The sequence below is a fragment of the Gymnoscopelus braueri genome, assembly GCF_963280865.1.
Source record: "Gymnoscopelus braueri genome assembly, chromosome: 9".
Classification (NCBI taxonomy): domain Eukaryota; kingdom Metazoa; phylum Chordata; class Actinopteri; order Myctophiformes; family Myctophidae; genus Gymnoscopelus; species Gymnoscopelus braueri.
Window position 1 is genome coordinate 19434845 of NC_137610.1, and position 24206 is coordinate 19459050.

Consider the following 24206-nt stretch of genomic DNA (forward strand, 5'->3'; position numbering starts at 1 on the left):
TGAAACTGTAGCCAAGGGTGGACACAACTTACAGTAGGTACATGTTTTTTTGGCATTTGGGCATTTACGTGAATTACGTACAGATTAGCAGGCTGTGAATGCACAGTACAAATATATGCCGTGATATTATTAGAGATATCATGATATCATGAAACTTTAAATTCAGATGTACCTGAGATGTTGGAACCATTCAACATGTCAGCTACCCCATTGGATACAAATAGATCCCCTGGTGAATCCAATCCTGGTAAGCTGACCACCACAGAACTCCGTCTCCTCTCCTTAAGCCTATGAATAGAGATATGTAGTGAATAGAATAGAACATCCAAACTGACAGTAATGACAACAAGCCAACAGAATGGAAAATGCCTCAGGGTGCCTCTTAAGATCATGTCAAAGATGTGCAGTTTAAACCAAAACTAGAAAAAGTGCTCCTCGGAGCACAGGTCTCCGCCAGGTCAGGTAGGTTAGTGTGGGCCAGCAATGTTTGGAATTCGCCAATCAGGCTGTAATGTGAAAAATCGGACGGATCGGACGGATCCGTCTTGATCACTTGACTAAAGAGATAATATGTACCGATTTGCGTGATGTTTGGACAACATTTGTAGGAGTAATATAAAAAAAATGTTTTGCAAAAATCGGCCTCCTGGTGGCGCTATGTTAGGGCAATGTTGAAAGGGTGGCATTTGTTCTGCAACGTATTGCGAATGTGATGAGTTGAGGCATTTTGTTCAAAACAGAGCACTCCTGCTATCTTTGGAAGCCATTCTTAGCCAATCGGCCGTGCCTTTCGGCCTGGCGGAGACAACAACGATTAGAGGAAGATGGTGTGGTGGTTGGGTTGCTTAACTCTAGGAAGTAGGAACCAAACATTCTCCTGCTCATTTTAGATCCAATCCCACCAGTCAGCCATCCACACTTTCCCTCCCTCTAAGCTTTCTTAACATGTGTCTTAAAAAATAAAATAAGTAAATACACAAGGAAGGCTTTCCCCACACACTTTAGACAGTATACAACTATAGTTTTAAAGGTCAAAACAGTAGAAAAATAAATACTTGCACTTCAGGCCATATCTTTTAACTTAACTTTAACATAATTTTCATTCTTACACTTTCACCTGGTTTCAACTGCACTTTAATTTACATGCAAATACATTTTTTGTAGCCTGAATAGCATACATTCTAAAGGACAACTATTACGTATGTCAAGTAGAATGAAGGCACTGGAGTACTGGCTTGGGGCACGGTGCAACCCCCCTTCGTTCTGGATAACTATTATGTGTCTTCTGTCTTGGTAATGTGCAGAAAGATAAGAGACTAATTGATCAGCACATTTCTCTCTTCTATGCTGCAAGAGATGAGCAGACAGTATCATGGTTAGAATTCTCCTGGCCTCCTTTTGGAGTTAGTAACCAAAGCTTTGCCAAGACCGGAAAAACACAGGCCTGCCTTTTAGCCTCAGGCAGAGCTCAGACAGACAGCAAATGATTCCATGTCCTTGTGCTGTTGTTATTGGGGGATTGCTGTTCACAGAAATATGCACATCCACATACTGTATGTCAGAATCAAAATGTTATGGGCTCTTATGAATGTTTTTATCCAATAATTAAATCAATTATGCCTAGTATCCACCCCTTGATGTGTTGTTATAATTTATTGAATGTTTGTTCTGTACTCCTTACAAGAATAAAGATTCTGTAATAATACAGTGACAGATACTTCAATATCAAGCCATGAAGCCATAGTATGATTAGGTGTTCAAGTTCACCGTAAGTCTTAAACCAGAACCAACAACTGACTTGAGGCAAAAGGTAATCTGCCAGGCTGGTTTCGGCCACAGTATACTGTAGGTTCAATTCTGGGACTGAGTCAGAATACCTAGACAAAAATACTTTGTGTAAATTTAACTCTGATAGTCTGTGGCAATGGCAACAAATAGACCCATAAGGGTCCATTTGTTTCCATTTGTACATTCTCAATAGCTACAAATGGATTTTACTGTGTAGTGTGTACTATATTCACTATTATTGCAGTAATATTGTAAAGAAATCTAAAGAGATAAAATACATTTGATGCCAATAATTCATTGCCATACGACAATTGTAATGAGACTAAATGAGACTTATCTTTGCATAGCGACGGTTACCAGGAGAACATGATGGCAGGTCATAAGGAAGATGTGTTGGTTACAGTGTTTACTATAACAATACAACTAACGGGAACAGAAGCAGTAGGGGAAGCATGATGGTTTATGATGTTGCATCTACCATTGTGTGTGAATATGTCTCAAAAGACTAAAATTAAGTTAGCTTCCTCTATAAGAGGCCTATTTTGGATCACCTGCATGTTCAACAGTACATAATGGCTTTTCTAAATACTGTATTTACCATCCATAATGCTTTGCTTGCATAACCACCATCTCGCCTTGTGTAAATCAACAATACATTGACTAAACAAAGTGCATATAGCACATGGCTGGAGGGCCAATATGTACACCTGAATGTTAGGTAAGTCTCGTGGATAGCTGTTGTAACCCAGTACTGTTTTTCCCCCCCTCCAGGAGACTTTTGTTGGGCTCTGAATGCACCGCCTGTTCTTTGCTCTCACTCCCGGGCTGCGTTCCCTCTAGTAAACTGATCCAACTCTCTGATCGATGTATATGTAGGCAGTCAAAAGTGGCACTGTGAGTCCGCGGCAAAAGAGCATTTGCACACAGAGGATGAGAAGTGGCTGATGACACTAGAGCCAGACTGATATATCGGTTTGGCCAATAAATTGGTAATTTTTCAAAAATCTGTGTTGTCGTTTTTTTTCTAACTCATTCAGTGTCAGTGACATGCAACACATATTTTTTTCCAAAGTCCACAGTGCCAATGACGTGTAACACGTCAAAACAGTGTTTTCAGTGTTTACGCTAGATGGCGCTAGTGATCCTATGACTTCCGGAGAAGAGTATACCCGGAAATAACGTGATCACAACAAAGTTAAACCCAACCCGGTTCGATCTAATGTTAAAGGATTTAGAAAAAAAAAACATTTTTCACTGCTTTCTTGTTTTTTTTTCTGCGTTTTTGGCGAGAACAAGCTATATTCAACAGCCAATAACTAAAGAACGGAGAGTCGCGTGACACGTTTTTTTCCCCCGATGGAAGCAGAGACACCCCTCCGTCTTTTGTGACACCCTGTGTGTCGATCGTCCTGGAGCTAAATATTCTGTGACCAAATATTCTGTGGCTCTTGAAAGGTTAGTACAAATTCTCAAAAACGCTGGCACTGGCTGCAGATGAGTTAATAGCAGATATATAAGCTCACAACACGTCATGTTGGAATGTATTATGTATATGTATGTAATGTATTGTAGATCTGCTATTTCTTTTTTTTAATAAGGCTTAAGTGATTAAATGAAATGTTTAGTTTGTGTATCTTAAATTAACTCCACTAATACAATTTATTTAAATGTAATATCTATCAAAGAGTTAGCGTTTTTTTCTCTCTTTTTTTATATGCTAGTAGCTAGTTAAATGTTCTCAAATAAAATCTTTTATCAAAAGTTTTTCAAATTGATTAGAGTTTAGCTCTTTTTGCACAAAATAATCGGTCAAAACATTGGTAATCGGGGGGCTGCGACTTTCCAAACTCAGGATCGGCATCGGACCCAAAAATCTGGCATTGGTCGTAAGAAAACACACAAGGATCACCCCAAACCAGGTCACTGCTTAATTGCTGATGGTTTCCCTGGTACCCTCACAATGCCACCCTGTTACTTTGTGACCACAGAATGCTCTCTCTGTAGTCTCTTCTGCCACAAGTGGCGCACGCAAAAAAATGGGCGCTTTGTTCACACACAAGAGAAATGATGATGCCCAAAAACAAAAACTGTCCTGACCAATGGCTTGTTGGTTCTGGTGACTAGAAGGGGCACAGTGCCCGGGTGTAATTACAGGGACAATAGCTGCCTAATTATCCCGTGAGGGGAAGAGCCCAGAACCCCATTAGGAGGGTGGCAGTAGGGGAAAACACCCTTAATGAGGGTTTGTCTAGTCCACACATAACCATGGGACTCTCATAACTCGACTCAGCAAGCTTATGCCCTTGTTAACAAAGACGTGACACAAAGAATGCACAATGGGCCTCCCTGGGCTCCAGGTCCAATCATCGTCACTCATAAGTGCACATCATGTACAGGACCTCTGCACGGTAAAGACCTCAGTTAATTCAACTCTGAGAGTGCACTAACGCAGTGGTTCCCAAACTTTTTAGCTCAAGACCCAAAAGAGAAATTAGACGATTGCCCGCAACCCAAATAGCAAATCTACAAGCTAACAACGTGGCGTGAAGCGATGCGTTGTGAGCTTGTAGATTTGCTATATTCACTACTTCTTAAACTTTTTTAATTATTTACTTATGGAAATTATTCGATTTTTTTCATTTTATTAATTAAATACTTTTGAAAAAAGTTGTGATTGTCTTTGTTTAAAGTTTTTTAAAATATTTTTTAATTATTTATTTTTTTATGTAGGAAATGGAAAAAATTGATATTTACTCGCGACCCATAAAAATTGGTCCGCGACCAAAAGATGGGTCCCGACCCACTGTTTGGGAAACAGTTGGGTCCATTTGGTTTTGTACCCTCTCAGAGTTACAAATGGATGGATTGGCACTGAGGGTTTTAGTCCTTTTAGATGTGTCGGTACAAACACTGTTTTGGTTAATGAATTTGAGATGTTTACGGAACAGGAAGGCGGTTGATCGTGCAAAATAGAACTGGCTCGGAAAAACATGGCAAACAAATTATGTTCCCCATTGTGATGGCAAATGCCCAGAGCTTATCAGTTATCAGAATAATTTTACTGTCTGCGTGATATGCAAATGTATTCCGGCACAATGTCGTAATTGGAGGCCTAACCCTGGTGTTTTGCAGCTCAGTCAAGAGGACACAGGTTGATTTGGAGTACATACCTTTCGGGATCGGGACAATGAATGTTCTCCTGCAAGATGAAGTAAAACAGGACGTTAGCGAATGTTCACACTGCAAAAGAATTGTGTTGATCGTTAGGCGTTTTTGCGCTTTCAGACATAAATTGACACACACCATACATAATAATACATACAGAATGAACACATTAGCGTTAAAACAGTGTGCTGAGACATATAGACCTAGCACTGTAAACCTTGAAAATAAAAAAGGTTTCGTCAGAGTAGTCAGCCCTACTTGTCTCACTGAAACTATTTTTACATTGCTCTCTGCTCTGAAAGGATGCTATACTGTACACTAAGCATTATACAGTGCTATGGGCCCCACTACGACTAGCCATGCCACTATATCACTTTCAAAGACATTCAAATTTGAATCAGTGTTTAAAGTGGTCACTTGCATTCAAAAGCCTCTGATATCTGAGGAGAATGTCGGGGCTCTATTGAGAATGTGCCCGGCTGAATACCGCGAGCCGATGAATAGGTCTCCCCATTATCTTTCTCCATCGCTCACTGACCCCTCCATTATTGGGTGACTGCTGACTGTGGGGCGAATAGGGGCCCCGGGTAGGAGCCTTCCCAGGGCCCTCTAGACTGTGGGGTTGGTCAGAGCTGTCGGTGCATGTAACTGCTGATTCATTTGCTGTCAAAAGCATGCATTGTGAATGACCACCACAGGAGGTAAGGTAGAAAGAGAGGGACATGTACTGGCAATTCAGTTAACCACTTGAGCCCTACAGGCTCACAGCACGTCGCATCGCGATGCATTGTGAGTCAGATCTGCTATTTCTGCCATTTTTGAAAAGAATTAATCATTTTTTGGAGATTTTTGACACAATAGGGACAGCAGTGTCAATATGCTTAATACACTGTAAAATCCTGAGTGTTAGTTTAATGAGTCCATTTGGTTAAATTTGTACGCTCTCAGTTACAAATGGACAAATTACAGGATGACAGGTATGAAATGGGGGTGATATTTGCAAGAGGATTGAGTAACAACTAGGGAATCAAGGATCAAGTGATTAAAAGGGGAATTGGGCCACATGCATTGTTCAGTCATAATGCTGCATTGAAAAAAATATATTTTGATCAATGACTCAATTAGTAAAAGCTCACCTGAACGGCACCGTCAGGAAACTCAAAATCTTTCCCAACACTCTGAAGCACACACAGAGATGCTGGTCTCGTGGAAGCGATGCCATTGTCAAAAGTCTTTGATCTATGTGATCTGCTTCTCTGTCTGCCTGCTGATGAATTTTGGTGTTTAACATGTTGGATTTCTCCATCAGACACAGACAGGGGGCTTGGTGGAAGTGGAGACTTGTGCCTGTGTGCTGGGGATAAGGGACTCGTGAGAGTCGGCAAGTCGCCAGCGCCGGGCTCCTCCTGCGTGCTCTCCATCTTGACAGGGTCCCGGAAATCCAACTGTGGGCGTCGGGTGCTCCTCATCCTTCTCAAGGTTGGAGATGTGGAGATGCGGCCCGGTGCCAGGCGGTCAAATTGTAACAGTGGCGCAACCAAGCTGTCAACATCCACCAGGGATGTGTGCCTCCGCTTGGAGTGTGTCCGTGCCAGATCTATGTGCATTATAACTGGGTTGCTTGTCTGAGTCTGCTTGTGGTCGGTGGACCGCTGGTCTGTTTGTGTCTGTGCAGTCGCCACACCTGCAGTGACAACACCATTTACTAGCCATTCAATGGAACTCCAGTCCAAGTTATTTTCCACGTCTTGGTCTTTATCACTCAGGATAACCTGCTTCAAAGTAGACATGTTGATCTAAAAGGCATTGTAGACCGGGCCAGGATCTGAAAATGTGTGGTCTAAATAATGATCCTGTTTCTTGGCCCAAAGTGAGTGAAGTCAGATGATAATCCAGTTGAATTCCAGAGTTTTCACACTATTCAACTTTCGAGTTCCTGGGGGGAAAAAAGAATGCGTTAATCCAGTAGCCTCACTAGCCTGTAATGTATAGGCAATGTTAATCACCCTCAACCCCTAACCCAAACATTTGTTCAGGGTTTAGACAATGGCACTGTAACATGATGCGCTGTACAGCCTAATAGAGAGAGATTATTCTAGGTCAGCAGTCAGTGGATCTGGAAAACAAACTAAAAACGATGCTTATCAGCACACAAGAAGACAGCACTTTAACAAGACAGCACTTTAACATGGTTTCTCTGTAACATCTTTTCTCGACTGAGGAAAAGCATGTATTAGCATCTATCAGTGGTGTGAAATAAGTAAGTACATGTACTCAAATACTGTACTTACGTACAATTTTGTTGTTGTTTTTTTTACTTTCTTCAGTATTTACAATTCAATTTATTTCTACTCCACTACATCTCAAAGACAAATATTGTACTTTTACTATTTTTATACATAACAAACTTGTGAAATGGGACATACTGCATAATGAGTACTTTTACTTTTGGTACTTTAAGTATATTTTGACACCTATACTTTTGTACTTTTACTCAAGTACATTTTGAACACCGGGACTTGTACTTGTAACAGAGTGTTTCTACATTGCACGTATTTCTACTTTTACTTAAGTAAAACATGAGAGTACTTCTACCACCACCAAAATGGTAAGCATTCAAAGTGTGGCTGGCGTGGGAAACAAAGAGAAGGGACCAGCAGCAGCGACCATACACCTGTTTCAAGTTTCACTGTCTGTTGTCTCTGCTGGCTGCTGCTGGACACCATGTTTGTGACCCTAATGTTGACAGCGTGTTATGACCAAAAGAACAGATATCACGTACAAACAAGAGACATAAAGCTAAAGGAAAATAAAGGATTGTTTTATTGTTATATAGACGCGCGGACTTATAAACTATTACCGAACTCCGCACACACTCCACGAGGTAGCCAAAGGTGAAAGAGTTTATTATTACGACCTTAAAAACATAAATACGTAATAACTCGCACGTAAAAACATTGATATCACTCTTAAGGAGGAAACGCGACATGGCCTACGTGTGACAAATTAATCGGAAATTACTTACAGCTGTGTGTCGCGTCTGCTCCCATGATGTTCACAGTGGATCTGGATCATTCACTTTGTGCTTCTGAAGCGACGACTAGGCTGGACTCTGTCACGTCAGTGTGACTCTACAGGCCGTGGTACGACGGTGTCGCTTGACAAATAGATCTTGACAGATGTTGGTCCTGCGCCTGGCCTGGTGGCCCGATTTAAACCTCATATAACATGCAAGTTGCAATAACTTAACAGTGGTGGAAAAAGTACACCCATTTTTTTTACTCAAGTAAAAGTATCTGTTACAAGTGAAAGTCCGGAATTCAAAATTTACTATTATTCAAAAGTATTGGTATCAAAACGTACCAAAAGTAGAAAGTACTCATTATGCAGAATGTCCCATTTCACAAGTTGAAAATGGATACAATGTATAAAAATCCATAATAGCATAATAGCATACTTATGACATAAGTATGTCTTATGTACAGTATTTGAGTAAATGTACTTAGTTACTTTACACCACTGCTGGTTGCAATAACTCACCTCACCTACCCTACATTAAAGGTAGGGTAAGTGATATTTTTTGGGTTAAAAGGGTTTTTTACTATCAGAATATATATTCTGATAGTAATCATTGCTAGTGTTTGTTCAGTCACAGAGGTCTCCTTGTCTCTCCAGCTCTTTAATTATTATTCAAATATTTTTATTGACCCCAGCTGTTTAATAAAGTAGTAGGTGACAACATTTCATCCAATCAGGAGAGAGAACCCATTTATCAGCTTCATTTTTGTAGTGTTCCAGTTCCAGTTTTGTCTGCTAATGTATTTGTGTCATCATCACTTCCAATTTCTCTTGTTTAATCTGTATCCTATCCTCCTGATTGGATAAAATTGGTATCCAGACCTGAAAATGCATTTTCTGTTTGATAAAATAGCTGGAGAGAGATGGAGACTCCTGTTATTGAACAAACACTCTATAGCAATTAGTACTATCTGAATATAGAGCTATTTAACTCTTATTTTGACCAGTGATGGAAAAAGTACTCAAATTCTTTACTTAAGTAAAAGTACCAATACTGCAATATAAAAATACTCTGTTACAATTAAAAGTCCAGAATAAAAAAATTACTTGAGTAAAAGTACAAAAGTATTGGCATCAAAATGTACTTAAAGTACCAAAAGTAAAAGTACTAAATATTTGAAAATAGCAGATCTACAAGCTCACAACGTGTCGCAATGCGACGCATTGTGAGCTTGTAGATCGTCTATTTTCAAATAGCCTATGTATAAAATAGGGCTAAAGTGGTTATTGTATGTTTTATTATATCATAGTTTATATCTGAAAAGTAACTAGTAACTAAAGTTTTCAAGTAAATGTAGTGGAGTAAAAGTACAATATTTGCCTCTGAGATGTAGTGGAGTAGAAGTAAAAGTATTGGAAATTGGAAATACTCAAGTAAAGTACAAATACCTCAAAATTGTACTTAGTACAGTACTTAAGTAAATGTACTTAGTTACTTTCCACCACTGATTTTGACCGAAGAAAATCACGTACCCTACCTTTAACTAACTAACTAAGCTTTAATTCACCTCTGCATTTTTGAATACTATACGTATACTTTGTACTAAATAATAGGCTATAATACTAGGCTATGGAGGGTGTGTAGCCTAGCCACCCTCCACTGCCATCTCACCACCAGGGAATCAGTACAGTGAGTACTTTGTGGTCCACCTGCACAAACCTCGCGTCACAATAGGTCCTACTCCTAAGGCAATCTACGCCTCGGTTTTTTGTTAGTTGTCTCCCTCTCCCGAAAGAGCAAAGCAATTGCAGCTAATGTCCGAACTACGGCCAAGATGGCTAATGAACGGCACGTGACGCACAAAAATACTATTACACCGGGGTCGAAATTTCAGGGAGGTAGGGAGACTAACTAACACTAACCACTATAGATGTGCTTGACAGTTATATTCTATTAAAATACTCTACCATACGTTTTTGTATCTCAGCTGTCGCATGTGGGCACTAGATGGTGGTATAGGTCAGAGATTGGGAGCTTGTACAGCAAAAGTGACAATGCAGTTGAACTGCAGTCATATATCATATTCATATATGTAGCAGGCAGTGTGCCTGCCTCTTAAGCCTTCTTTCAGATAGCCAGAGCTGGAATCCCTTAGTGCAGGGGGTCTTCAACGAGAGAGACAAAGCATGGACCCCCTCTACATTTCATAGACAGCTTCATAGACTTGTTTGACAGCACTATCATCAGTGTTGTGTTAAGATATTTAACCGCTAAACCCTCTATACTTAGTAAACTTGACAGTTGGCTCTGTACTTGGTACTCTTTTCCCCCCTCTACAAAAAATCTCTTTGCCGAAAATAGCAGATCTGCGAGCTTGTAGATCTACTATTTTCGGCAAATGTTACATTACATTACATTACAGTCATTTAGCAGACGCTTTTATCCAAAGCGACTTACAATAAGTGTATTCAACATAGGTAGGGAACGAAAACTACTAATCACCAGAAGTCTTTAGTGCATTTTCTGCAAAAACAAGCAACCAAGAGTATACCTAGCGCTAAGGTAAAAGTGCAATATATCAGCTACCTATTTCCTTAAACAGATGAGACAAAATAGCTAAATCAAATGAGCATGAGCTAAAACAAATAAGTGTATCGACTAAACAAGATCCAATAAACAATACAACAATAGAAAACAAGCGTTCGTACAACTAGTTAACAACAAGTAGGTCAGGCAGAGAGGAAGGGTAGTGTTTCCTGAAGAGGTGGGTTTTCAGCCTGCGGCGAAATATGGGCAGTGACTCTGCTGTCCTAACATCAGTGGGAAGTTCATTCCACCACTGTGGGGCCAGAACAGAAAAGAGTCGTGACCGTGTGGATCGGCCAGAAGGACCCTTGAGTGACGAGGCAATCAGTCGCCCCGCGGTGGCATACCGAAGTGGTCGGGCAGGGGTGTAGGCATCGACCATAGCCCGGAGGTAAGAAGGAGCTGTTCCTTTCACTGCCCTATAGGCTAGCACCAGGGTTTTGAACTGGATGCGAGCCGCTACGGGGAGCCAGTGTAGAGAACGGAGAAGGATGGTTGTGTGGGAGAACTTGGGGCGGTTGAACACCAGACGAGCCGCAGCTTTCTGAACAAGCTCCAGAGGCCTGATGGCAGATGCCGGAGCACCAGCAAGGAGGGAGTTGCAGTAGTCCAGGCGGGAGATGATAAGAGCCTGGATGAGCACCTGGGCTGCCTTCTCCGTGAGGAAGGGGCGAATCCTCCTGATGTTGTAGAGGAGGAATCTGCAGGACCTTGTCACTGATGCGATGTTTGCCGAGAACGTCAGTTGATCGTCCAGGGTCACACCCAGATTCTTCGCAGTCCGAGTTGAGGTCACCACAGCATTATCAATGGTGATGGCCATGTCTCGGTGCGGACAGCCCTTCCCCGGGAGGAACATCAGCTCGGTCTTGTCCAGGTTGAGCTTCAGGTGGTTTGTCGACATCCACTCCGAGATGTCAGCCAGACAAGCAGCAATGCGTGCCTCCACTTGGGTATCAGAGGGGGGGAATGAGAGGATCAGCTGGGTGTCATCGGCATAGCAGTGGTAGGAAAAGCCATGGGAGTGGATGACAGCACCAAGAGATGTAGTGTAGAGAGAGAAAAGAAGAGGACCCAGAACCGAGCCTTGGGGAACCCCAGTTGTGAGCCTGTGTGGTTCTGACACAGACCCTCTCAGCATCACCTGGTAGGAGTGACCCGTCAGGTAGGATGCAAACAGGGAGAGTGCAGAGCCTGAGACACCCATCCCCTCGAGGGTGGAGAGGAGGATCTGATGGTTCACCGTGTCGAACGCTGCAGACAGGTCCAGGAGTATCAGGACGGAGGAGAGAGAGTTCACTCTAGCGGCATGGAGCGACTCCGTCACTGCCAGGAGGGCAGTCTCTGTCGAGTGACCCACTTTGAACCCAGACTGGTTGGAGTCCAGGAGGTTGTTCTGGTGGAGATAGGAGGACAGTTGTTTAAAGACAGCATGCACGTTCGAGAGTTTTAGATGTGCACGCAAATTTGTAGATGGAAATGTTCCCCCCAGAATAGGCCAGAATAGGGATGCTAGGGTTCTGGTGGGTAATGTTAATGTACTTTTTTTTTTACTACAGCCCCCTGTAGTAACTCTGAGGACCCCTTGTTGAAGACCCCTGCCTTAGAGGTATGCTGGGCCCAGGCAGGCCCATGCATGGTCCCCAAGGTCAGGATGGCCCTCTTGAGAATTGGGCCTATAGTAGAGGACCCAGCTAAGATATGTATGCACTTAATTTAGGAGAGAATATCTCAACTGTTCTTGGCTAATATGACCCCAGGGAACAATTTAGGAACTTCTCTATCCAGGACGAAATACCCGAAAATGACCACGCCCTTTTAAAAATGACCATAACCGGTGCACTACTTCCAACATGGCTCTTATCTGCTAAACCGTTGGAGCTACAGATTGACTGAGGTGCTCAAAATGTTCAGAATATGTTTAGGGAAACATTGAAAAGTGTAATATTTCTAATTTGATATTTTATATCATTGTGGCCAAATCCAATATGGCCACCACCTGAAAAAGGTTTTGGCTAAAACCTTACAACCAGATGAGCTATAAATGCAAACTCGATGTCTAAATCATGTTTTTTGACAATTAGAAACATGTTGGAATGCTTAACTTTATGACTGGGTGTGACTGGATCTCTATTTTGCATATTTCAAAGAAACATTAGTTTTGAAAATGTGTTTTACTTACCTTAAAGGGATATTTCACTTTCAAAAAAACTTTTGGTAATTTTAGCGTCTACTCAGGCTTTTGTGAGCCCCCCAGACCGTTTTTAAGTTGCTTGATTCAGTATTTAGATATTTGATATGAATTTTATCAGCCACGCCCCCTTCCTATACAAACCCATTATAACTTCAAACTCCATTTTTAACATGTTAGATTCATCAAAAACGCCCATCCTTGGTTCTGGTGACTCACCCTGCCCTCCTCCCAGCCAGCACGCCCACGTGGGACCCATATGGGTTCAATGCGGGCTACTTGGGTACCAAGTGGGCATGGGCTTGAACTGGGCAAATTATGAGGCAAGTCTATGATGCTACTTTATCTTAAAGGTGCTATACCCAGTTGCACAGCAGTCACGTTCTCCTTTCCGGATGAGATTTATACATACTAACTTTCCAGGAATAGAAAGCCTGCAGTTTGTTCGTTTTTTTCACATTGTTCCTATAAAGAAACAATGTGGGCTTGCTTTAAAGCCAAAAAACTGTAGTTATAAAAAGTATATAATACAAATTCAGTTTGACCTGGTATCTCTGTCTTTGCGTTGTGTGTGGGTGTAGACGTGCCTCCGGTTGATCAGGTTGGGAGCACCTGTTATCATTCTCCTAATTGTCATCAGTTACACACCTGCTTGCAGTAGTAGTAAGGGGGGGATGGAGGGGTACAGGGGGCAGGAGTGATGGGTGTGGGGTGCTCCCCCCTGGCTCCAGTGAGCTTGTAGATGAGCTATTTCCGATGGTTTACAGTGTGTGTGTGTGTGTGTGTGTGTGTGTGTGTGTGTGTGTGTGTGTGTGTGTGTGGGGGGGGGGGGGGCGTATGGGGTGTGGGGAGTTGTGAGAGGTCATGTTGACCAATACACACCATTTGTGTTAAATTGGAGCTTGCAGTGTACAAACGTTTTAGCAGCAAAATATACTTTGAGTACCAAAGTAAAAAGTAAAAGTACTCAATGTTCATTAGGCTACAGGACAAAAACAGCACAAAAAAAACTGAGCTGAAAATGTTCATATCATATATTTCTGTTTTTACTAAATAGTCTTGACTCTATTTTAGGGCAAAAAAATATTAAAACTGAGCCAACAATGTTCAGATTATTATTTATCTTTTTACTAAATACTTGTTGATAGTTTTCTTGGCAACTATTTTCTCATAATCCTTGGAGTGTGTATTTAAAGATTGCGTGTGCGTGTGTGTGAGTGTGAGTGCACGTCCCTGCATTCCTAGTAGGCTATGAAGGCTTACTTCGTGGCTCCTAGAATCTCAACCTCGAGAGAACTTTCAACTATCAGGCTGCTCTCCTGTTGAAACCATCTTCGAGGTTTGGTCCAGGAGGCAGACCCTGTTAGTTTAAGAGCAGGCTAGGCTTAAAACGTTCCTTCCATTTGGGGAACAACAGCACCATCATCATCCATAGTCTCTAATGTCGTCATAGCCAGTGCAGTGCACGTTTGATTACCTCATTAACAAATGACATGACCTGCCTGGTGAAACATGTTCAACAACTCTTATGATTATGAACGTGTGGTGTGGTGAAGTAAGTAATTATGTACATTATATTTGTACAGTATATAACACTTCTCACAGAGATAACTCACAAAGTGCTTGACATACAACAGAAATAAAAACACAGCATGAAACATTCAAATGATTAAAAACAACAAAAACACACACAAACAAATCTAAGACATTCCACAAGTGGTTCTTAAAAATGTCCAGAGGCTGCAGCTCTCAAGACCTGTGGAAGGGCATTCCATACATTTTAGTTTTTGACCTTTTTTCGTCCCGCAGGGGAACTCCTCCTCCGCCTCCTCCACCTCCAGCTTAAAAACAACAAAAAAACTAAAAATCGAAGACATTCTACAAATGCTTGTTTAAACAGTAATGTTTGTAAGTGGCTCTAAAAAAATCCACAGAGGCTGACCTTTTTTCGTTCCAGCTCTCAAGACCTGTGGAAGGACATTCCATACATTTTCTTTTCTTTTTATTATCTTTCTTCATCTCGTGGGGGAATGCGGAGGGGGAAGCAGTTAGGGGTTAGGTGTCTTGTTCAGGGACACTTCGAACCTTAGGCTTCCCAGGCGGGCTCTCTAACCAACTATGGCCGCCCAACATGGTATGAGGAATGACCAATAGACTCTGGACAGTTGACCTTAGGGTCCTGCTGGGCACATGATATTGTTGTAGCAGGTCATTGATTGATTGATTGGTTGAATATTTTATTAGGCAAAAATGTAAAACAGCACAGTTACATTTAAAATACTTTGTCTAAAAGGTCAGTTCAAAAAAGTCCTAGCGGTCTTGTTTCCAATGCGGTCCTTGGTATTGAATTCATAGTCATATATAGTGGCACCACAGTTCAAATATCAATACAAAAATACAGATAAAGATAGCACTATGTACAAACAAAAAATAAAAGCAGGGGAAAAAATAATAATAAAGCTATATGTACAAAGAAAAGTGGGGGGTCGTCTGTCTAACTGTTGTTTTGAAGCCCATCGAACTGCACTTTTTGAGGGATGGGGTTACACTATTCCAAACCTGGGTGGCAGTGCTGTAGAAGGAGAATTTGCCCATGTTTGTTTTATGGGTGGGTGGTACCAGATCGTTGTTAACGCTCCCTCTAGTTTTGCGACTGTGGGTGTCGCTAACTTTTTGGAGGTATTTACTCAGATATGCGGGAATAGGGGGCAAATCGGGCAAATTTGCTTTACAATTTTGAAGACCAATCCCATTTTTAGTTGTTTAATCCTGTCTTCTACCCTGAGCCAGCCTAGGCTGGCAAAATGGGTGGGAGAAAGGTGGGTCATGGGCCCCAGTCCGAGGAGTAGCCGAATCAGTTTGTTTTGGGAGGTTTGAAGCTGAAGCTTAGTCTTCAGTGACATCGAGATGTTGGAGTACCAAGAGGTGCACGCAAAGTCAAAGAGGGGCTGGATCAGGGCCCCTGAAAGGGTCCTGAGGGCATCCTTGCTGATAAAAGAGGAAACTCTGCCCATAAATCTGGTTCTCTGGTTAACTCTTTTGATCACCTTTGTAGCCATGTTTTCACCTGTCAGGTATTTGTCAAGAATACAGCCCAAATGAAGGGTCCTGGACAAATAGACATCACTATATGCTTCAAAATGAGGCTCTACTGGCAGTGGTGGCCAAAAGTACTCATTCAAAGTATAAATACTCCTGGTGAAACATTACTCAACCACAAATGAAAGTATTCAAAAGTACATTTTCTTTTTAATATCAAAGCATGCTGTATTTAAACGTTGACACTTTACAAGAATTTCCTTCTTTTTCAGAAATGTAAATACAATATAAACTAGAAAATGTGCTCCTCGGAGCACAAGTCTCCGCCAGCGGACCCGTGCTATTTTAATCAAATTAAATCACCTACTTTATCTCTAACCATAGTTCTTTAGGAATGTTCTAATTTACGTAAAATAGAACAACAAAATAGAACAACCTCGCCGCCCAGAGGAACTTGGAGACATAGTCTCTGCGTCTCCTTTCCGTCTGCACAGTTTACAGCGAGCGTTGAGGAGAGACTTTGCCCAAATGATGCTCTTTTCCAAAGTGGACAGATGGACAAACACTTGGGAAAGACTGGAGCAGGACTGCAGAGATTCTCTCCAACGTTCCAAAACCATCTTACCACTGGCACTGCCATTGTCACTGTCACTGGACGGGTCGTCATTTTTTCTTCCTGTTTTTACCGTTCTTCTTGTCTTTCTTGGACTCCTCGCCGCCCAGAGGAACTTGGAGGAACCTGCGTTCGATTTCCTGTTGTATCTGAAACAGGGCATGAGCAAGGCAGTGGACGGTACTGTTCATTGGCTGAGAGTCATCCACCTCCATCTCCTCTCCACCATTCATCTCTCCGTTCTTTCTGCCATCAGCAGCCAGCAGTTCATATTGTCCTCTCTCCAATGCTGATCTCCATGTCTCTCTCTCCGTTATCTTCAGTGTTCCCAGATTTCCTTCGTAGATTCTTTCCTCAATGTCCAACAGCATATCTCTGAGTCGGCTCTCCACGAAACTCTCAGCTGTAGCAAGGGATTCTGGGGCCTTGGTTTTATAATTATATTTGACAGCAGCAGTGTTGTTCAGTATCTGTGTGATTCTGTCTTTCTCCTGGTGTAGCGTCTCCTTGAGGCTGCTCTCTCTGTGACCTCGCGGGTTCAATGCCTCCATCAGCTGCTCCACCTCCTCCACCGAGCTGTAGAAGGCCCATTGGTTGGGGCGTATGACTGGCAGGCAACTGGCAGGGATACAGGTGGGGCTATGTATGGTGTCCATCTGTGTGTCCTGCTGTCCTTCATCCTCCATCTGTTCATCCTGTAGAGATGCAGGGTGGGGTTCCAGCATGTCCTCCGTCAGCCCAAAGTAATCATCCTCCACAAACAGAGCACAGGTGGAAGGGAAAAGCCAGTATTGTTTGTAGATTCTGTCTCTGCCCAGAGGAACGAGCGACGTACGACGGGAAGCCTTCTGGATACGATTCTGCAGCTCTTGAACCTTCTGCTGTTCCTCCTCCAGCTCTTCAGCTGTGAGGCTGACAGGGGCAACTGTGGAGGAGACTGCCTGATGTTCCTGTTGTAGATGAGTATGCTTTCTTAGCTTTGGCCTTCTGCGCCTTTGCTTGACCAATGTTAGGTGTTCTCAGAGGGACACACACACGCACAGACGGGAAGGTACTGTACTGGAAGGTACTGTTCTAATCAAGACTGATTGATCCTGTCTTACCTCACTTCAAAAAGTAAAGTCTTTTTGAAGTGACACACCTATTTATAGAATTTTATTTCGTCATGCGTCCCTCTAGCCAATCAAAAGCATTGGTGTCAACATATTGACACGTGTCACGTGGAGCTTGACCAATGTTAGCTTGGCTAACAATGTTTGCTCACACACGGCGGGACGAAGCGAAAACATATTCTCCACCTACGGCGGAGACAATAATAGTGAAGATAGCAGCTCTACAAGCTCTCTGTGATGCGTTGTGAGCTTGTAGATCTATTTTCATTTTTTGTAAATAGGGCTTAAGTGTCAAAATGTCCCCGAGCAAGACACTTATTTAATCCCTAACTGCTCCCCCCTCCAAGCTCGGAAGTTCCCCCACAGGACAAAAAACGGTAAAAAACTAAAATGTATGGAATGCCCCTCCACAGGTCTTGAGAGCTGCGGCCTCTGTGGACATTTTTAAGAACCACTTGTGGAATGTCTTACATTTTGTGTGTGTGTTTTTGTTGTTTTTAATCATTTGAATGTTTCATGCTGTGTTTTTATTTCTGTTGTATAGCACTTGGTATAGCACTGTGAGTTATCTCTGTGAGAAGTGTTATACAAATAAAATGTACATACTTACTTCACCACACTACATGTTAATAAGAGTTGTTGAACATGTTTCACCAAGCAGGTCATGTCATTTGTTAATGAGGTAATCAAACGTGCACTGCACTGGCTATGACGACATTAGAGACTATGGATGATGATGGTGCTGTTGTTCCCCAAATGGAAGGAAAGTTTTAAAGGGCAAGACCACTTTGGTAGAGGTTTGGGTTGTGTAGTTACCTTGCCATGATGTAACTCCAAAGGTTGACAAGAAATCAAACATAATTGCTCCTCCTCATTGACTTACATTGTACAATGAAACAGCTCTCTAAGTCATTATTTTAGCGCATAAACTAACACAAACAAAGCTGATTCAGACAATAAAGAACATCACCAAAACCATTACTGTTTTATTTTTTTATAAAAATGACAACTTCCTGTTCATTTTACTATTTGAAGATCCGGATCCAGATCCGCGGATCCAGTCTGGGTTTTCTTCCTAATAAAAATAGCTAAATCAACAGGAAGTTAAAACATTTTATGAAAAAAAAAAACAGTACTGGGTTTGGTGATGCTCTATATTGTCTGAATCAACTTTGTTTACGTTCGTTTACATGCTAAAAGAGTGACTTTGAGAGCTGTTTCACCGTATAATGTAAGTCAACGAGGAGCATATTTAGAATGATCAATGACTGACGCACACAAGTATTTAGTAAAATGACAAATATAGATGTAATCTGAACATTCTTGGCTCAGTTTCTTTCACTTTTTGCCCTAAAATAGTGTCAAGATATGCTTGAATCTTAATAATACAAATTTTAATGAATTCCCTGAGTCCAAATTGTATGGAAATTGTGTTAATTTGTATGTTGTATACTTCCAAATATTTGCTATGTTTCCCTTTTGGGGTTTAGGTAGGATAAGTGTTAACATGGGGTTAAAAAATTAACCAGTGGGATATTATTTCAGTCTGGTACATCATGGCAGAATCTTAAAAAACACACTTCAAGGATTAAGAAAATGTAGTTAGATAAGAGAAAGTATTTAGTAAAAACTGAAATATATGTGATCATTTCGGCTCAGTTTTTTAGGTGCTGTTTTTGTCCTGTAGCCTAATATGAGTCTGACCACACCCCCCAAGCGGGGGGTCTGGGGGTCCTCCCCCAGAAACTTAACATAGTAGGATTTCCTGTGTTCTGGTTTTGGGAGTTTGATACCTAATCCAGGAAAAAATTGGGAGAAATGTCAATCCAGGAGATTGTCAGGAGATCCTGCAGGATCCAGAAGTGTTGGCAGCCCTGCATAATTGATAGCCTAATTTGTTTTATGTAGGCAACAGTGTAGTCACTAATTAAAAGGGCAGAGTGACAAATGTTGTAAAACTACTGGTTACCAAATACTCAACTTCAGATCTACAATCTGACCAGGATTCAGGGTTTCCCACATGTAAGTTGAGAACACTATCCATTCTGCTACCACTACTACAGATACTACACTGTGCATTTAGCAAGACGTAGGGCCTATACAGTAATGTTCTAATCAATGTGGAAAGCAAAACATCGGACATAATCAGTTTTAAATGTCATGTATTTGATGGGGAGGGTTAGGGGTGTCGAGATGTAATTTCATGATACAATACATGATGTTGGGCATATGATATCGATATGATACATTATTAATGTTCTTTTCTCATGTATCATCAACATTGGCCATCATCTAAAAATAACTTTATAAAGCACTTTAAAAAACAATTACAAAGTGCTTTGTACACACAAATAAATACATTTGTGCAAGCTTAAGGGAGAAGTGAAGTTCTCACTAACTATAAACCCATTGTTTCAGAGGACAGATATAGGCTACACTAATATAACACATATAATGTAATATAACACTGCATAACTATAAATTCCACAAACCTCATATTTTTGTCATCTGGACTTTACCAATCAAGTGCAGCCTAGTTATTTCCAACAGCTCCAAAAAAATCTATAATACCAGATACAGTATAATACTGTGTAAACAATCTTAGATTAGATGTAGGCCTATTTGAGAGTGCAGAGGCATAATTGCTTTGACAAAACGTTTTTTTTAAATAAAAAACATAATTAAAAATATATTACGATACAGTATGACATCATGACAATACCTATCGTCACATTTTAATGTCACGATAGGCTATATCGTGGGACAATATATTGTGACACTTTTTTTTGGTGTGTTTTTCTAGCACCTTAAGGGGTAAGTGATCTTTTTTTGTTATTTGTTTTTGTTTTGTTAAAAGGTTAAAGAACTATATTCTGATAATAATCATTGCTGCAGAGCGTTTGTTCGGTCACAGGGGTCTCTCCAGCTCTTAATAGTTCCAAACTGTCTTTTTTGGAACTATGTCATCCATGCACTTGCTGATAAAACCAGTGGTTTGGTAAAAGTCTGGTAAAATGGGTGAAAGTGAAGCACCATCATCCGTCCCGTCTCTGATGTCATTCCTTGGCTGCATTGGTACATTGAACATAAAAGTATTGCATGCAGTGGCATGCCATCATTCTCAGTGGCAAATGCATTAAGTGCACTGTGCACTAAGTGCATATCAGTGGCTTGTGGCCACTGACACTATCTGTCAGGATGTGATACCTACCCCTGTGGAAAGGGCAAGGTATGCGCTTAAAGTACTCTTAGAATGCCTAGTCTCAATACAGTGTTTGGGGAACTTGATGATAAAAGATACTGGTACAGAGTTCTTCCTTGCATTGTGTCGGCAGAAGAAGGCCAAGATCATGAATAATGATCACAACCAGATATACAGAGGAAAAAGTCACCTGAACTTTAAAAACAAAACATCCTCCAACTGATCAGAGCAACCCTGTAGACGCAAGAGACATCATTACATTTTGGTGGGAGGTTACAAAAGGAGGGGCTATCATGTCCGCTGTTTACTCCCAGGCAGTGGTTCCAGTTAATTTATTCAACGTCACCAGCTGCATGTAGCTGCAGAGCATATAAAGGCCTGCAACCAAAGAAACTGTAGCTACTATTCTGCAAGTCTTAGTTGCACTGACTATTGTAAGTGTGAAGGAGGTGAGGTCAGGTTGCAATGCAACCTATTCACAATAAGTGTGGCCATAGCTGAATGGGTAGAGAGGTCGCCAGAGAAACAGAAGGTCTCAGGTTCAGTTCCCAGCACTGGCAATGTGTTGTCCTTAAGCAAGACACTTAACCCCTGTCTGCTCCTCCCAGATCCCGAGTGCTCAATATGACCACCAGAGCAGCCGTCAGGATCAAATAGGTCTAATACATGAAGATGAAGACAAAGATGAGGGAATGAGGAGAGAGATGATGAAGAGGGTGAAGGCCATTGAGTGTGAGGTTGTGGTTTTAAGTTAATTTAACTTTTAAGTAAATGTATCGCTGTTTCCTATATTTGTTAATGTATTAGCTAATACCCTAAATGATGTTATTGGTTGTAATTTCGTATCAATGTTTTTTTTCACCTTTCAAGTGAGCCAATTTGGCCCACTTTTAGACCATTTTGAACGTTCACCTTTTTCTCCCCATACATGATCATGTTAATAAAGGCATGATAATGAGGCTGCAAATGTTTTCTTGTAGCATATTTCATGCATTCTGCAGTACATTACCATTACAACTAGAAAAAGTGCTCCTCGGAGCACAGGTCTCCGCCAGGTCAGGTAAGTTATTGTGGCCTCCTGGTGGTGCTATAATAGGCCAATGTGAAAAGGGTGGCATTTCTTCCTCGGCCTAGTGGGAATGTGCGTGCAAATTTTCACGGAAATCGCACGCCGCGTTCATGATTTCAGACATTTTGTTCAAAACGGACCAATCCTGCAAACTTTGGAAGTCAACCTTAGTCAATCAGGATGGAATATGAAATATCGGACAGATGCATCTTGATCACATGACTATAGAGATACTGTGTACCGATTTGTGTGATGTTTGGATAAAATCTGAAGGATTAATATCCAAAAATGTATTTGACATAAGTCGGCCTCCTGGTGGCGCTGTAAAAAGCAGATGTGAAAAATGCAGTGCAGATGTTTTTCCTTGGCCTCTAGGGAGTGTGCGTGCAAAGTTTCACGCAGATCGGTGCAGTTATAGTTAAAAATGCAAATCGGCCTGTTATAGCGCCACCATGAGGCTGATGTGAAAAGTTTTAAGTGCCATTTCTTCCTCGGCCTAGTGGGAATGTGCGTGTGCAATTTTATGCAAATGGCAAGCTGCGTTCATGATTTGAGGCAGTTTGTTCAAAACGGACCAATCCTGCAAACTTTGGATGGTAACCTTAGCCAATGAGGATGGAATATGGGAAATCGGACAGATCAGGGTTGATCACATGACTATAGAGATACTGTGTACCGATTTGCATGAGGTTTGGTTAAAAACTGTAGGAGTAATGGGAAAAAATGGGTTTTGCACAAATCGGCCTCCTGGTGGCGCTATAACAGGCCCATGTGAAAAATTTGAGGCAGAGGTTCTGAATTGGCATCCAGGGAGTGTGTGTGCACAGTTTCGCAGCGACCGGGCCAACGGTGCCGGAGATTTGGTGCTAACACACAGACAGGACACACGGACGGACGGACGGACACACGGACGGACGGACACACGGACGGACGGACAGGGGCGAAAACATACTCTCTCGCCATGCCTTTCGGCCTGGCGGAGACAATAAACGTAATCTGGGAAGTCTGTGATCATTAGAATTGTCTCTTTTATTTGACCCTAATTTATATATTATGCTAATTGGGCAAATTGCCCAACATGCAACTTTTAGCTAGGCCTAAAGATAAAGGTTCATAGGAAACACAAACAACATTTCTGGGTCCATGACATTTCCAGTAGACTACTGAGGGAACATAACCCCAATTTGGATGGATACAAAATGCTAGGGGAGGGAACAATAGGGCTGAGATGGTCCCTAGTGCCCACCTATTCTGTATCACTAGGGACATCTGGGCACCTCTATGTAAAATTGGCTATTTTGTCCAAAATGTAAAACAAATTGTCTTAAGTAATGTAAAGTATACATGATGTGAACATGCACGGCACATCATTATCAGACTTAAATGTATCCTTCAACTTCTTGTTTATGCCCATAATGACTGGATAGGTTTTGTCAAATGTTTAAGCATGTTCTACTTCTAATCATGTATACTTTACTTTACTTAAGTTACAATTTTTCAAATATTAGATTTTTTTTAAATGTTAGACAAAATAGCCAATTTTACATCGAGGTGCCCAGATGTCCCTAGTGCCCACCTATCCTGTTACCGTCCTAGGCTAGTGCCCACCTATCCTGTATGTATCCTGAGGGAACACTGGGCACAAATAATGTTTTGTACTGGTCAGCTAGCTCAGTCTGGCTAACTGACCACAAACCATTATTTGACCTATATCCATAAAGTTAGCCTATATCCAATATTGTTAATAGTTTGTCAAATTAGTAGTAACCACGCTGTCACTGACAGTCTCACTCGGTCCCTGACCAGAAACATGTCATTGAACGGAACGGAATTGGCCCACAGCCCTGACAGCGCTAGTCCCCTCCCACACAGTATATGAGAAGAGGAGCAATCTGACTGTTCTGACATACAGGAAGAAGTTGAATAAGTGTAAAACACAGCTCTTTTTGGGGAAACGCCATCGGTTCGTTTTGTGGCTTCGGTTTTTCTTCTTAATCGAACTGCGATATGAAATGTCTTTACGCTCATGCTGTTTTCACAGTTGGAAGAAGAACGAGAGCTGAATCTTAGGATTGTTGCCAAGATGGATCTGTTGTAACGTGTGGATTACTTCATCAAAGAACTACCAGCCTGTTCAAATGGGAAACGATTACTGAACTTTCTAGCGAAATGTCAGACCACAGATCCAGTTTCCTTCACATTGGAGACATTGTGTCTCTTTACGCGGAAGGCTCGGTTAATGGCTTCATCAGCACTTTGGGGTAATGTTGTTGTTCATCGTCTCGTCTTAAAGTTTATTTGGATTAAACCTGTTCGTGTACCGTGTCTTAACACCTTACCTTTTATGAGATGCATGTTCACTTGTTTCTGTCATAACTAGGTGACGAGACGCGGGGAGTACCTACTACAACTCAGAACTTAT

The 24206-nt window shown here is 41.6% G+C and overlaps 2 protein-coding genes across 2 annotated transcripts in view; one reads left to right on the forward strand and one right to left on the reverse strand.

The window, feature by feature from the left end:
- The window catches only part of plekhg7 (pleckstrin homology domain containing, family G (with RhoGef domain) member 7), a 24647-nt gene extending 16564 nt beyond the window's left edge, over window positions 1–8083 (reverse strand). Inside the window, exons 1-4 of the mRNA XM_080438633.1 lie at window positions 7979–8083; window positions 6090–6889; window positions 4959–4987; window positions 173–288 (exon numbers count right to left, since the gene is read on the reverse strand). Of these exons, the coding sequence (XP_080294759.1) occupies window positions 173–288; window positions 4959–4987; window positions 6090–6743 (799 nt within the window). The 5' untranslated portion in view covers window positions 6744–6889; window positions 7979–8083. The remainder of the gene's footprint in view (window positions 1–172; window positions 289–4958; window positions 4988–6089; window positions 6890–7978) is intronic.
- Window positions 8084–23670: 15587 nt separating this feature from the next.
- Window positions 23671–24206, forward strand: part of LOC308092621 (inositol 1,4,5-trisphosphate-gated calcium channel ITPR2-like) — a 46865-nt gene continuing 46329 nt past the window's right edge. The window contains exon 1 of the mRNA XM_080438630.1: window positions 23671–24045. Coding sequence (XP_080294756.1) covers window positions 23954–24045 — 92 coding nt within the window. The 5' untranslated portion in view covers window positions 23671–23953. The remainder of the gene's footprint in view (window positions 24046–24206) is intronic.